This window comes from Malus sylvestris, chromosome 3 (assembly GCF_916048215.2).
Source record: "Malus sylvestris chromosome 3, drMalSylv7.2, whole genome shotgun sequence".
NCBI lineage: Eukaryota > Viridiplantae > Streptophyta > Magnoliopsida > Rosales > Rosaceae > Malus > Malus sylvestris.
Window position 1 is genome coordinate 11986486 of NC_062262.1, and position 15112 is coordinate 12001597.

General features: G+C 38.4%; 1 protein-coding gene across 1 annotated transcript; it reads right to left on the reverse strand.

The window, feature by feature from the left end:
* Positions 1 to 784: 784 nt before the first annotated feature.
* Positions 785 to 2850, reverse strand: LOC126614184 (heavy metal-associated isoprenylated plant protein 3-like). Its single transcript, XM_050281764.1, has 5 exons — positions 2695 to 2850; positions 2418 to 2601; positions 1803 to 2017; positions 1598 to 1685; positions 785 to 1493 (listed from the first exon to the last, which is right to left on the reverse strand). Exons 1-5 carry the CDS (start codon positions 2701 to 2703, stop codon positions 1093 to 1095), a joined length of 897 nt encoding a protein of 298 aa, XP_050137721.1. The 5' UTR covers positions 2704 to 2850; the 3' UTR covers positions 785 to 1092.
* Positions 2851 to 15112: the final 12262 nt, after the last annotated feature.

Genomic DNA, 15112 nt, shown 5'->3' on the forward strand with positions numbered 1-15112 from the left:
CAAACACATTCTTACGTTTAGTTTCGATTCCAAGCACGTAAACATATAACTAAAAATAATTAGAAGGGATGACTTAGGTGCACATGTGGATACATACAAAGAAAGCTGTACACTCTACTCATCTCCTAAAATTATGCTGGGGATGTCGCATATACCAAATTCATTGTTTGTTATAAATAAAAACCCTAACAAATTAAGAATACAAGGCCTTAACAAAGTGATGAATAATGTTAAACCAATGTGTTCACATCTTTGTCCTCCCAACTATAAATAGAATATTCAACAACCGAAAAAAACACTACATATTATAATTAGGATTAAGCTAATTTTATATTAAGATTTCGAAATTAAGCATCTTCTAGATCAAGTGGTTGTATATCACTAAACCAAACCGCACACTACCAACATTTTCTTCCATTTTTTAGTGCTTCGATCTCACGGGATGCAGAGTGGTTTACTGCTAATACCACTTTATTTATAATTAAACTGCACCAGAAAATCCATTTGGACACACACATTGCCCACTCTGTGTGTCAAAAAAAACAAAACAAGCAGCCAAATTCGTTTTTGAGGAGTATTCAATTGTTGCCATTATCTCAACTTCTAGAATTATTTTTAAAATTACTTGAAATTTTTTTAAAAGTTCAACATGCTTTTAATAGAAGTGCTTTTATTGAAAATACTTCTAAGCAGAAATGCTTTTTATAAAAGTAGTTTCAAACAAGCAAAAACATTTCCAAAGAGAGTTTTCAAAAAAAAAAAAAAAAAAAAAAAAAGAACAATATTTCCAAAGAGTGAATACTTGAAATTGTAACCAACATAGTAACATGAGCATGAATAAAGCAGAAGATCACAACCTTAGGTTAATAACAACAAAACAAATCGTAGCGTTCCAAAACTAACATCCGAAGGGAACCCAAAAGTAGCATATTTCTGATTTCTATTAGCCAACCCGGTTCAGAGACGAACCCGACCCACCAAAATTTCTCTCATATATCTACCCCTGTCTATTCACTTATTTACACTTCCTTTTCTTCTTCATCGTATCAACTTCTGATTAAACTCTAATCGCTTCTTAATACAGCACTTTCTTCACATAATTGAGCAGGCATTAGGGTTCTCATCGCTGAACATCTCTGGCGGGTGGCCAATGTACATCGGTGGAGGCGGAATCGGGTTTCCGGGTGCTCCGTATCCAGGCCCGTATGCCATCTCGTATGGAATCTGCTGCCAGTACCCGGTCTGACCCGCTGGAAAATCCATCTTGTTTCCCTCAAGCTTCCCACCACCATTTCCTTCCTCCCCCTCCTTTTTCTTCTTATCTCCGCCGCCACCGCCGCCATTGTCGCCCTTCTCCTTCTCTTTCTTCGGCGGGACAATGTCGACCGACCTCTTCAGCTTCTCCTTCAAGCTCTCCGCCAACACCTTCATGTCCATCGAGCCCTTCACTGTCACCAGCTCCTTCTCCTTGTCGACGCTCATGTCGTTGAACCCTGCCGCGTCACCCACGTTAAAAATCCAAACCAAAACATTCACCGTCACAAAGCGGCGGCGTTTAGAAAACAAAGTAGCAGTTAGTGGGGAATGATAATGTCACCTTTAGTCTTGGTGACAATCTTGTGGATCTTCTTGATGCATCCCTGGCAGTGGAGGTTCAGCTTCAGAACCGCCGTCGTCACCGGAGGCTGCCCGCACCCATATACAAACCCATTTAATTAAAAATTTTAATCATTGAAAATATTTAGGCAGGCGCACGTTAACATTAAAATGGAGTAGTGCTCCAGTGCGCAGCACGCACGTACCTCTTTGGGTTTTTTGTCGTCGTTGGATTTCTCCGGCTGCTTTTTCTTGGCGTCGCCGCCGTCGTCTTTGTTGGTGTCCTTTTTGGGCTGGGGGGAGACGAGGTCGACCTTCTTCTTGGTCTTGGCGGCGACCTTGTCCCGGAGCTTGGTGGGGTCCACTTTCCCGACCACCGTCAGCTTGTTCGCCTCGCTCTCTGACTTCACTGTCTCCACGTCTGTAACCAAACGACACCGTTGCAAAAAAATAAAAAAAATTTGTTCGAATCTGAACTTTGGACTAACCCTTAAAGCAGGAAACAGAGCATAATCGGAACCAAATTTCTTCGGATTTTTTTTGAAAAAAAAATAAAATCTGGATTAAACCAAAAACCCAGAAAGAAGAATCAAAACAGAGAAATTGGATTTTGACGAGTGAATCTGAAATCTGTGGGAAGTAAAAAAAAAACCCAGATGCAAAAAACTGTAAATGAACATTGTTGGTTAAAACCCCAGATGCAGAAAGCAGTAGATGAACATTTGTGTGAAAAAATTGGAGGAAAAGCGTGTAAAAAATAAATGGAAATCTGGAATTTGAAGGAAATGTGAGACGTGGGTTTTGAAGGATTTATTATGTACCTCCAAAAGATTTGACGCATTTGACAATCTTAGTAGCGCAGCCCTCACAGTGCATGTCAACCTTGAGGATGACGGTGATGGGGGTTTCCTCCTTCTTCTCACCTCCGTCGCCCTTCTTCTTCTCACCACCTTCGTTGCTGGCCGCGTTGTCGCCGGCATTGTTGTTGCCGCCGCCGTTCTTCTTCTGCATTAATCCAAGAACAAAACACAAACCCATTAATCCAAACACCACAAAACCCAAAAGCATAGAGAGAGAGAGAGAGGAATGGAGTGCGACCTTGGCCATGGTGGGTTGGTTTTTCTCTGAGAAACTAGTCGGTTATTTTTTTTCTCTCTGGTTTTTCAGAATTGATGAGTGGGAGAGAGCAAGCAGACGTAAGTGTGAGAGGGTGGGAAGGGTAGTGGGGATTTAAAGGCAGAGTGAGTTGCGCGTCAGTTGTAGGATGGATGGTATTTGTATGTATGATGTGCATGTATGTATGCATGGATGTCAATGTCATTGAGGCATTTCCACGTACATGTCACGTGCGTCAGGCTTGTGGGCATGTGAGTTGGGTTTCGGAGGTGGGCTGTTAGGGAATGTGTGGAAACAGCCCATAGCCCCGTAGACTTATGGTCTTCTGTGGGGTTTATTTTTATTTTTATTTTTGGGCAAAAGATTGTTTACTACCTTCATGTTTCGTGGTTTTCAACATTTAGTACATCAAGTTTTTTTCGTCTCAGAGTCATACCTAAAGTGTAAATTTTGGGACAGTTTCATACATCCGTTAGTCAAACTGTTAATTCTCCGGTTAAGTAATGATGTGGCGCCCATGTAGACAATGACTGGAAGCCACGTGTCATGAAAAAATATTAAAATAATTAATTAAAAGTTAAAAAAAAAAACCCATCCCTTCTCCACCCCCCCCGGCGCCCCTAACCCAAAAGAAGAAGAAGGTAAAAAAAAAACCCAGTCCCGACCCCCTCCATTCTCTCTCCCTTCTTTTCTCTGCACCTACCCAAGCAATCATCCCCCCTCCTTCTTTGACTCCACCCACTCAACCCTCATCCTCTTCGACGGCCCCGTTTCTTTGTACGCAACCACCACCTTCCCCCACCCCTCATATTCCCCTCAATGCTCTCTCACTCTCCCTGCAGATTTGACAGCAAATCTCGAAAAATTGACCGCAACCTCTGCATATCCATCTTAACCCCCACCCTCATCTTCCTCATCCTTATCCTACACCCCAACCCTGCTCACAATCTCAGCGATGCTTTTTAGCAGAAGTTCACCAAGACTCTCACTTTGGTTAACGGGTTCACCAAACTCTATGCTATGGTACGCTTTTCGATTCATAATCTTGCCTCCTTCAATTGTTTTTACTGGGTAATTCTTGGTTTAGGTGAATTGTGGATTTTGGGAATTGTTTGGTGGGTGGAATTTTGGGTTTTTGATGAATTTGGGAATACCCGGTTTTTTTTTTTTTGGGCAAAAGAATTTCCCAGTTGTTGGCTTCTTGGAATTTGGTGCTGTTTGATAAAATTGGGGATTCCCAGTTCATAGATTTTGAGTTTAGCTTCAATTATATAAACCCCCACCCTCCTTCCCTCCCTCATGGCTGGAAACGCTCTTCTCTCCTCTGCAACCCCCACCCATCCACCCTCCATCTCATCTGCAACCCGCACCACCCACCGCACACCAATATTTTGATTGGGGAATTGGTGGAAAGAATGAGATACACAGACCAAGATTTTGGTTTTGATTTTGATTTGGACGGTGAGCTCGATGATGCTTCTGATTTGTTCGACAGGGATAGCGAGAAGGGTGATGATAATTTTGGGGGGTTAGGGTTAGGGTTCCGGAGCTTGACGGAAGGGAATGTGCTCGAGAGCTGTTGCATAATTTCAGGTGAGGGAGGGATGAGGGAGGGTGGGTGGTGCGGGTTGCAAATGAGAGAATGGTGGGAGTGTGGTGCGGGTTGCAGAATAGAGAATGGAGGGAGATGGTGTGAGGGGATGAGGAAGGGAGAGGGTGCGCTAGGGGGGGTGTTGGCGTTGCAGAGTAAAGAAATGGGGGTAGAATACGGGAAGCTTTTAGGTTTTTTTTTTAATTATTTTTTAATTAATTATTTTTAATTTTTAATTTCCACGTGGACTCTTAATGACACGTGGCGTCCAGTCATTGTCCAAATGGGCGCCACGTCATCAGTTAACTGGAGAGTTAACGGTTTGACTAACAGATGTATGAGACTGTCCCAAAATTTACACTTTAGGTATGACTCTGGGACAAAAAAAACTTGATGTACTAAATGTTGAAAACCACAAAACTTCAGGGTAGTAAACAGAGTTTAACCCTTTATTTTTTAACAAACGATATTATTTGCACTAATGAGAATGGGGTGGGTTAAGTTTCATATTGAATTAACATTAATGTAATTCAAATACACCATTGACGAGAATCAAATATAAAATTTCACACTTACAAAGAAAGAGAAATATTACTAGATCGTAATACCAAGTAGCTGTGAAGTTTTATTTTTGGCTGCCTTTCTCTTGGTCTTAAACATTTGTGGACCATAAAAGTCACTCGAGAGGACTTTTCCAAAAATTTTCCACACCCCCACCTCCCTCCTGCTAAATTCCAATTAGGGTTGTGTTTCACCAATTAATTTCCAAGAATAACCACGTTGTTAAGTAATTTGGTCATCGTGCGACAGTTATATTAAAAAATTTCATAATTTTATCACGTCCTTCGTAGTTTGGTGCATACATTTTTACACTGAGCTTCATGTCCGAATCCTCCTTCTCGTAGGTTAAATGATTTTAATATGAGCTATCTTATAATTTGTAAAAATAAAAATAAAAATAAAAATAATAAATAATAAAAAGGTATGCACATGTTGTACATTATATATCATAATTTGGCCAAATTAGAAATGCCAAGAACTATCAATTTTATGAGGGATATGTAAACAAATTTCTCCATGTGAAGGTCTTTGCATTGTTTATTTTATTTTTGGGCAAAAGACTGTTTACTACCCTCATGTTTCGTGGTTTTCAACATTTAGTACATCAAGTTTTTTTCGTCTCAAAGTCATACCTAAAGTGTAAATTTTGGAACAGTCTCATACATCCGTTAGTCAAACTGTTAAATGTGCCGTTAATTGTGACGTGGCGCCCATGTGGACAATGACTGTGCGCCACGTGTCAGCCACGTTTTTTTTTCCTTTTTTTTTCTTCTTTCTTCTTCTTCTTCTTCTTCCTCCGACTGCAACCTTTTTTTTTCTTTCTTCCTCCTTCTCCTTCTTCCTTCTTCTTCCTTCTCCCTTCTCCTTCTCCTTCTTCTTCCTCCGAATCTAGGGAAGTTTCTTTTTTTTTTCCTTCTTCCTCCTCCTTCCTCCTTCCTTCTTCCTTCTCATTCCTCCTTCTTCCTTCCTTTTCTTCTTCTTCTTCCTCCGAATCTGCCCAGATTCGGTTTTTTTTTTTTTTTCTTCTTCCTTCCCCCTTCCTCCTTCTTCCTTCTTCCTTCCCCTTCTTCTCCTTCTTCCTTCTTCGTTCTTCCTTCCCCTTCTTCTCCTTCTTCCTTCTTCCTTCTTCTTCCTCCAAATCTGGGGAAGATTCGGTTTTTTTTTTTTTGAGGAAGATGAAGAAGAAGGAAGAAGGAAGAAGGAGAAAGAAGAAAAAAAAAAGTTGCAGTCGGAGGAAGAAGAAGAAGAAGAAGAAGAAGAAAAAAGAAAAAAGAAGGAAAAAAAAAAGCCGAATCTGGGCAGATTCGGAGGAAGAAGAAGAAAAAGAAGATGAAGATGAAGGAAGAAGGAGGAAAAAAAAAACTTCCCTAGATTTGGAGGAAGAAGAAGAAGAAGGAGAAAGGGAAGGAGAAGGAGGAAGAAGGAGGAAGAAGAAGAAAGAAGAAAAAGAAAAAAAAAAAAAAAACCAAATCTGGGCAGATTCGGAGGAAGAAGGAGGAAGGAGAAGGAAGAAGGAAAGAGGAAGGAGAAGGAAGAAGGAAGGAGGAAAAAGGAGGAAGAAGAAAAAAAAAAATTCCCCAGATTCGGAGGAAGAATAAGGAGAAGGGAGAAGGAAGAAGAAGGAAGAAGGAGAAGAAGAGGAAGGAAGAAGGAGAAGGAGGAAGAAAAAAAAAGTTGCAGTCAGAGGAGGAGGAAGAAAAAGAAGAAAAAGAAAGAAGGAAAAAAAAACGTGGCTGACATGTGGCGCCCAATCATTGTCCACATGGGCGCCACGTCACAATTAACGGCAGATTTAACAGTTTGACTAACGGATGTATGAGACTGTCCCAAAATTTACACTTTAGGTATGACTTTGAGACGAAAAAAACTTGATGTACTAAATGTTGAAAACCATGAAACATGAGGGTAGTAAACAGCCTTTTACCCTTTATTTTTTTTGTAAAATGATATATTTTAGATTAGATGTTAGATTATAGAGCCGACTTGGTTCCAACTCAGGCCGTGGTGTAAGGGCAACATTTTTCTTCACCACTGTGGTAGAGGGCCACTTGCTTTGCATTGTATGTGAATTGGGTAGTGCTATCCACACACCCCATTTGTACCTCTCTATTATGTACTGTGATTGCCTTGATCACAAGCAACAAAGTTTTGGGTTGAAATATAGTGTTTTGGGGTCGTTATGTAATTTGTCTTTCTTTTGTGCTGTTTGTTTAAGAGTTTAGTTTGTGTGTGCCATGTGGCAGTCTTACATTGGAGAGGTTGCTAGTTATATTAAGCTCTCCCTTTCTTGTTGCAATGGACACAGATGAAATCAAATATTAAAAAAAATCATTATACAAAAAATTACTCCATCTTCTTCTTCTCGTCATTCCGTAATTCTTGCTTCCAGTTAAGGTTGAACTAGCGGCCGGAATTGGTATCTAACATTGGTATCAGCCTCCGATCCTGGTTTCCCTTCTGTGTATGCCCCGCCACACTACCAGAACTCGCTTCATCGCTATAGATGCTCGAATGGCTGAGTTGGAAGCCTCCGTGGCTGCCATTCCTTCTTTGATTGACGATTCAATTTCTAACATCCTAGTTACCAAACTCCAGGTGTACTTTGAGCAATTCTGTCACGAACTCCTGTATCACGGTCCTGACGTTGGCCCTTCCAACACTGTGGTGCCTAATCCACCAGATCCACGTATGTTTGGTCCAATTCCACGTCCGCAAAGTCCGATTCACGACGACATTGATCCTCCTCTACGACCATAATGGTCTCATCGAATTGATTTTCCCAGATTCATTGAGGGCGATGATCATCTTGCTTGGATTTTCAAAGTTGAACAATATTTCTCCTTCTATAACACTCTGGCTGATCATCGTGTTCTCACTGCTTCTTTTCATTTGGATGGCAAGGTCTTACAATAGTTTCGTTAGCTGGATTGTGTTCGGACTACTCCAAGTTGGGAGGAATTCACTCGCTCCTTCTGTCGAGAGTTTGCGCCTTCCGAATTCAAAGATAGTGCGGAGGCCTTGTTCAAGCTCTGCCAAGCAGGTACTTTCCATGAATACATTACTAAATTTCGTCGTTTGGCTACTCGAACGACTGATATTGGTCCGATTCTGCTTAAGAGTTGTTTCTTGGGTGGCCTTAAACGTGAACTCAAATTTAATGTTAAATTGTTGAAACCTGCGAATGTTCATGAAGCAATTGCTCTTGCAGTCCAATTAGATACCAAACACTCTGAGTTGAAAGTTTTCCCTCCTAAATCCACACCACCAGTTAAGTCCCAAGCTGTCATTCCCACACATCCCACATACCAGGTGCCTAGAGTTAGAAATTTAGCCATTAAGAAACTCACCTCTGCTGAGATTCAAAAGAAGAGGGAAAATAGGGAGTGTTGGTTTTGTACTGATAAGTGGACTCCGGGACATAAGTATGGTCTTAAACAATTATTGATGCTTGATGTGGTCAATGATGAATTGCCTAATGATGAATATGTGGGGTTACAACCTAAGCTTCTTCATATGGAGCTTAGTGAATGTGCATTTTATAGGACTAAGGCTAGGCAAACTATTCAAACAATGAAAGTGGATGGTGTTGTTAATGGTCAACCTGTGAAAATCCTTTTGGATTCCGGTAGTACGCACAATTTTATTGATTATTGACTATTGAAGCAGTAGGGGCAGTAAGTTCATCCCACCAAGGCATTTGAGGTGATGATAGCTGATGGAGGGAAGATTAAGAGCTCAGGGTGTTGTAAGTTAACCTCTCTCATTATAGAGGGTAAAATTGTGCAGTGGATCTCTACACTTTACCTTTAAGGGTTTGTGACATTGCGCTTGGGGTTCAATGGCTTTCTTCCATTAGTCTTATTCTCTGGGATTTCCAGTTGTTGACTATGGAGTTTATTAAAAATAATCAGCAATACAAGTTGCATCATAGCCCTATGACATTGCCAGTTATTCAGGAAGTATCTCTGCAACATCTTGACAGGGACATTTATAATTTCAACTTAAGGTTGTTCTTATACTCTATGGAAGGGGAAAAACTTGAAGTTAGTGATCTCACCCAATCACAACTACAGGAATTACAGAATTTGTTGGGACAATTTGAGTCTATTTTTGTTCTATCATCTAAACCCTCACTCTCCAGAGTCCATGATCATCATATACTATTGGTTCCAGGAGCAAAACCAATAAATATCAGACCCTATCACTATGGTCCCTTGCAGAAAACAGAAATTGAGAAAGCAATTCAAGAACTTTTAGAAGCTGGGTTTATAAGACCAAGTCATAGTCCATTCTCATTTCCAGTGTTACTAATGAAGAGGAAGAAGTGTGCATGGAGGATGTGTGTCGATTACAGGGAGCTTAATGCTCTGACCATCAAGGATAAGTACCCAATTCTTCTAATTGATGACTTACTGGATGAACTGTGTTGATACACAAAATCAATGGGGACTTTGGTACAACAGAAAGTGTTAAGTTTGTGACCTTCACTAGATTGCTCCGGTCACTAGTGTGGATAAGTATGTAAATGGATAGACATGGAAGCAAACACAAGATGTACGTGGTTCACCCAGATTGGTTACGTCCACGGAGTAGAGGAGTTCTCATTAATTGTGAAGGGCTTACACAAGTACATAGGTTCAAGCTTTCCTTTAGTGAGTACTAGTGAATGATTTAGTACAAATGACATTAGGAAATATTGTGAGAGAATGATCTCTATTTATAGAAGAGAGTTTCTAGTTTCATTCTGACATTGACATGTGTCGTGTTGTGATTGGCCTCTGATGTTGACACGTGTCGTGTTATGATTGGCTTCTGATGTTGACATGTGTCGCGTTGTGATTGGCCTCCTGGTTGGAGGGAGACTCTTGTGGGTCCTTGGCGGTATAATGTTGACCAGTGCTTAGTAGTTTAGGGGTTGGTCAAGTATGGTACAAACAAACTACATGGTGCTGTTTTCTTTTCAAAACTTGACTTAAGGTAGGTTATCACCAGATATTGATGAACAAAGAAGACATTGCTAAGACTACATTTAGGACCCATGAAGGACATTATGAGTTTTTAGTAATGCCCTTTGGTTTTACTAATGCAACTACAACTTTTCAAAACTTGATGAATGATCTTTTCAAACCATTTCTCAGGAAATTTATGGTGGTATTCTTTGATGACATTTTAATATACAACACGTCTTGGGAAGATCACTTGACACATCTACAACAGGTTTTTCAGATATTGCCAGATAGTCAGTTGTTTTTGAAGAAATCTAAATATTCTTTTGGTCAAAGTAAAGTAGAGTACCTTGGCCATATTGTGTCTAAGGAGGGTGTTATGGAATATCCTAGCAAACTCCAAGCAATCATTGACTGGCCTGTACCAAGGAATGTGAAAGAATTGAGAGGATTTCTAGGCCTCACTGGGTATTGCAGAAAATTTGTGCCTGACTATGGAAAAATATGCCAACCTTTGTACAATCTCACTAAGAAGGAAGGATTATGTTGGGGAGTGGAAGCTTTGTAAGCATTTGAAAAACTCAAAAAGATTATGTCCTCACCACAATTATTGGCATTGCTAAATTTTAATCAACCTTTTGTCTTGGAATGTGATGATTCAAAAAATGGAATTGGAGCAGTTCTACAGCCAAACCATAGACCAATTGCATTCACCAGTCAAGCATTGGGACCTAAGAATTAATCTCTTTCTACTTATGAAAGAGAACCGATTGCAATAGTTCATGTTGTGAAAAAAAATGGCAGAACTATTTGCAAGGTAAACACTTCATAATCTAGACTAATAACAACAGTCTCAAGTATTTCCTAAGTTAAAGAGCTAATACTCATTTTCAACATAAATGGGTTTCAAAACTCTTGGGTTTTGATTATGAGATACAATATAGGAGTGGAGTTGAAAACACAGTGGTTGATGCACTCTATAGGGTACCAAGTGTCAATTCTGAGTTGGTAGAGAATCATGTTCACTCTGACATGGAACTCACTGCCATCTCTTACCCTTATTTTGGCTAGCTAGATGATTTAAGGAGGAGTTTTGAAAGTGATGAGTGGGTTATGGAAAGGTTTAGGTCTGTGTTTGATAATTCTAAGACAATTACTGATAAAGTTACAGTTTCCAATTATACTGTTGATAATGGGTTATTGTGCTACAAAAATAGGGTAGTTTTGAGTCCCACATCACCTTGGAGACACAAGATCATTGAAGAGTATCACTCTACTCCTGGATGAGGTCACCAAGGGGTGGTTAAAACATATCACAAGATCAAAAAGGGGTTCTATTTGTAGGGAATGAAGAAGGATATTCGAAATTTTGTGGTTGAATGTAACATTTGTCAACAAAACAAAGTGGAAACAATAGCTCCACCTGGATTGTTACAACCACTACCAATTCCACAAAAGAATTGGTCTGACATTAGCATGGATTTCATAGTTGGTTTGCCAAATTGCAAGGGCAAAACTGTGATCATGCATTACAAGAAAATAGGGTTTTTGTGGTGACAGACATTTGTCACATAAATATGAAAATTCATCACATTTGACTATATGTGACGAAATTCCAGCGTCACAATTATCGTTACCTATACAGCATCACCGATAGTTTACGTGATGAATGTTAGAGTCGCCACATATTTTTCTTTTACGTGGCACTAATTTCGTCACATATTCTGTTTGTAAGTGACGGAATAAGCATCACAAAATAAAAAAGTCAATGACCAATGTTTTTCGTCTCATATTAAACTTATAAGTGGTGATTTTATCGTCACCCAATATAATCCCAGAATGATATGATTAACACTAAATGACATTGAAATCGTCACATATTCTTTTGACATGTGACACAACTTATGTCACATATGTTAAATCAAATACCTATATAGGAATAATATATGATGAATTAATTACTTGTTCCTGTTTCGTAATCTAGAATTGCAATTCATAACTATAAGGTAATATACTTAATTCACATTTGTCATTAATCAACAATTAAAGCACATAAGTTAAATACATTCATCAAGTGTACATCCCACAAAATAACATAAACATCCCAATATCAATCTAACTCAGGGTGACCTATCTCAGTGGTAGTAATTCGTCATGAAGGGCATCAACACTTATACATAGACAACTTGAGGTCCAAACAAAAGGAAAGTCTAATCAACATTGAGGTGCTAACAAAAGAGAAGTCTAAGACACTTGCAGCAAAAAAAGCCTTTAACTTTTGATACCAGACTTTCATCAACATTGAGGTGCTAACAATAGAGAAGTCTATGACACTTGCAGCAAAAAAAACCTTTAACTTTTAATACCAGACTTTCATCTTTATTTTGGAAATCCAGTTGAGCTCTCAATTGTTCATCTAAGGAAACCATTTGATAAAAACTTGATTTAAAGGAGTACCCTTAGGTGCTTCTTAGATTTGCTTCATCATTCTTTTTCTTCATGTTATCCTTTCATAATAAAATAGAAACATATTAGTTTCTTTTTTAAAGATCAGCTATAATATCCTTAATTAAGAAAATACAACTTGACTACTGTATGAGACCACTAGGTATAACCTGTCTTTACATATAAGTTTGTAGTTTATGTTTGAATGTGGGTTAAATTGAACTAGGCACATACAAGGTTTTGCTCAAAAAGTAATAAACATCAATATCATAAGAATATACTGTAATAAGCATCAATCAATATCATAAGGAGATATTGGTGAGGCAAACAAAATGAAGAGAAACATAAACTTATTAGGAACACAAATGTAATTTAATTCATAAGGGGCCCTTTCATCTTCTAGCTAGTTATATCAAGTCTTTTTTCTTAAAGTTAATCTTGCATGTTCACTTTATTTGTGCTTTCTAAGTTGTATCTTGTCAAATGTGAATTTTGACTCTCCAACTCTCTTGAAATGAAAAAAAATGATAAGCCTATGAATGACTGAATGACTTATCTATTTGTCTAGAGCAACATCATTGATCCACTAGCCGTTCTTGTCTTTGTGGAGGAAGTGGTGGTGGAGAAGGTGCAAGTGCATCAATTGGAGGAGGAGGTAAGGGATCCCTCACCTATTTCACCCTCTTTCCTCACTACGTAGAAGCTGCCATCTAAAATATAAAAAGGAAACTAACACAAACTAAAATGTTAATATATACAAACCATTATACGCATAATGACTATTTGAAAAATTAAAGGCCAATAGATTACAATTGTAGGATATGAATTAATTTATAATGCACATATATGAATCTCTTAGCATGCCAATGTCAAACTACATTTTGCTCCAACAAGCAACTAGGATGTAAAATCCAATCCAATCCCAAACTTGGCAGGTTAAAAAGATGGGGAACATGAAATCCAAATTTAAGCTTGCATAATGCATGTCCAACGCCCTAAAAATGAAATGCGTTCAAGAAAGTGGCAAAGCCAAATTTAGCCCTCATTGTTCTAGTTTCTTGAGATTTTCAAAAACACCCCATGTAGCCTGCAATACAATGCACCAAATCACATAATAAACCAATTACAGAAGGGCAACAGCACAGCGCCGTTGGCACTCTCATGTTTAACTTTTGGCGCTACATATATTGCGTGTATAAAAACTGTAAAATACTTAGTTTGAAGTGCTAAAAGCATTGCACTTAATAGATAGGTAAATAAATGTGTGGGAAAGAGGAAGAGTACAATGACAAAAGGTGCTTCAATGAGAAATAGAATAGCAAACCCTCTAAAGAACGCGAATGGTTCTCTAGATTTTAGAATTGTACACAATACTAAAATTGTACTTGTACCTGAACTAACAAACACCAAAATTTAATCAATTCAATCAAACTCAAATTAATTAACAAAATATTATTTTGTTTGAGAATTTTATTAAACGATATGGGGTGACTGATGCTGCATACTGGGTGACTGATGCTGCATAACTGATATTCATATGACTCATGCTGCATACTGGGTGACTGATGCTGCTTATGACTGATGCTGCATACTGGGTGATGCTGCATAGTTGTGTGCTAGCTACTTGCTGCATAGTTGTGTGCTAGCTACTTGCTGCACTCCCTTAATTTAATGAGTGACAACTTTAGGGTTTACCGGGTTAGTAGGATTTGTCAAGGTAGGGTTGCATGTAACCTTCTACCTCATTATATATCCCCCCTTGTACATTCAATCAATCTATGAAAAATACATGCAAACAAACTTAAAATTTCCACAAATTTACTCTGGTAGTCTACGTGTTGAAAAAATAGTTACACGACAAAGGGAGTAGTTCCATTTTTTTTTTTCGAATATTGCGACTAGTATAATATTCTTCATCTACCAAAAACTATTCTTCCTCTTTTTTTCCTTTTGTTCAATTCTTATGTTTTCCCCCTTTTGTTCTTATTTGTTATGGTGTAGTAGGACATGATAGTTTTTTTTTTAGAAGTGGATTTGTGCTATAGTCGAGATGCTGTAATTTTTATCCTACCTCAGAGAATTAACTATGCAACTAATCAAGAGCTTAAATAGCTGCAATAATTGTGTTCTAACTAAATTAGAAATAAGAAAATTACAATTTAACAAATGATAATGTTCATAGATGGCCATCAACAACATTCCAAAGAGAAAATAGAAAAATAACAACCATTATTCATTGATTTTCAAAAGAGAAAGGAAATTGATAACCGGGTGTCTAAGCTTGGCAAACAAAGACTGATTGAAGAAGAAATCCAAAAACAATTAAAGAAATAAGTACCTTGTTGTCGATTGAAGACCAAGGGAGGGAGACGAAGAAGAGGTGGTATGTGGTCTCCGTCGATGGCAACCACCAGGTGGCTGGTTGGCGAGGTGGGGTGAGAGAGTAGAACCAAGGGGAGCTGAAAGAGATGGGGTGAGAGAACATAACGAAATATGTTTTTTTTTTAGGGAAAAGAAAATAGGTTATTAGGTTTTACAATTTGGGAGTTTTGACATTATTATTTCAATATTTTTAATTTTTACTTTTAATATTATAAGTGATGAATTGACTATTATGTGGCCTACTCTTTATGTAAGTGATGAATGTAAAAATTTCGTCACATATTAACATTTCGTTTGGCGGTAAAATTTCCCGCCCAATAGTTTGTGAAGAACTCAAAATGTTTATGTGACGCAAAATAATTTGGTGTTTGTGAAAATCTTTATGTGACAATTTCTAAAAAAGCCTCACTCATTTTAGCCAAATGTGATGAATTTTTAGGCGCCACAAAAAATACCGTCACCTAATCTATGTTTT

Bases quoted from the DNA above. Each gene is read 5' to 3' on its own strand.
- LOC126614184 (XM_050281764.1), bottom strand. The intron at 2,018-2,417 runs GTACATAATAAA...GTTTGGTTACAG, and splicing joins ATGCGTCAAATCTTTTGGAG to ACGTGGAGACAGTGAAGTCA. The intron at 1,494-1,597 runs GTGACATTATCA...GTGACGCGGCAG, and splicing joins GATTGTCACCAAGACTAAAG to GGTTCAACGACATGAGCGTC.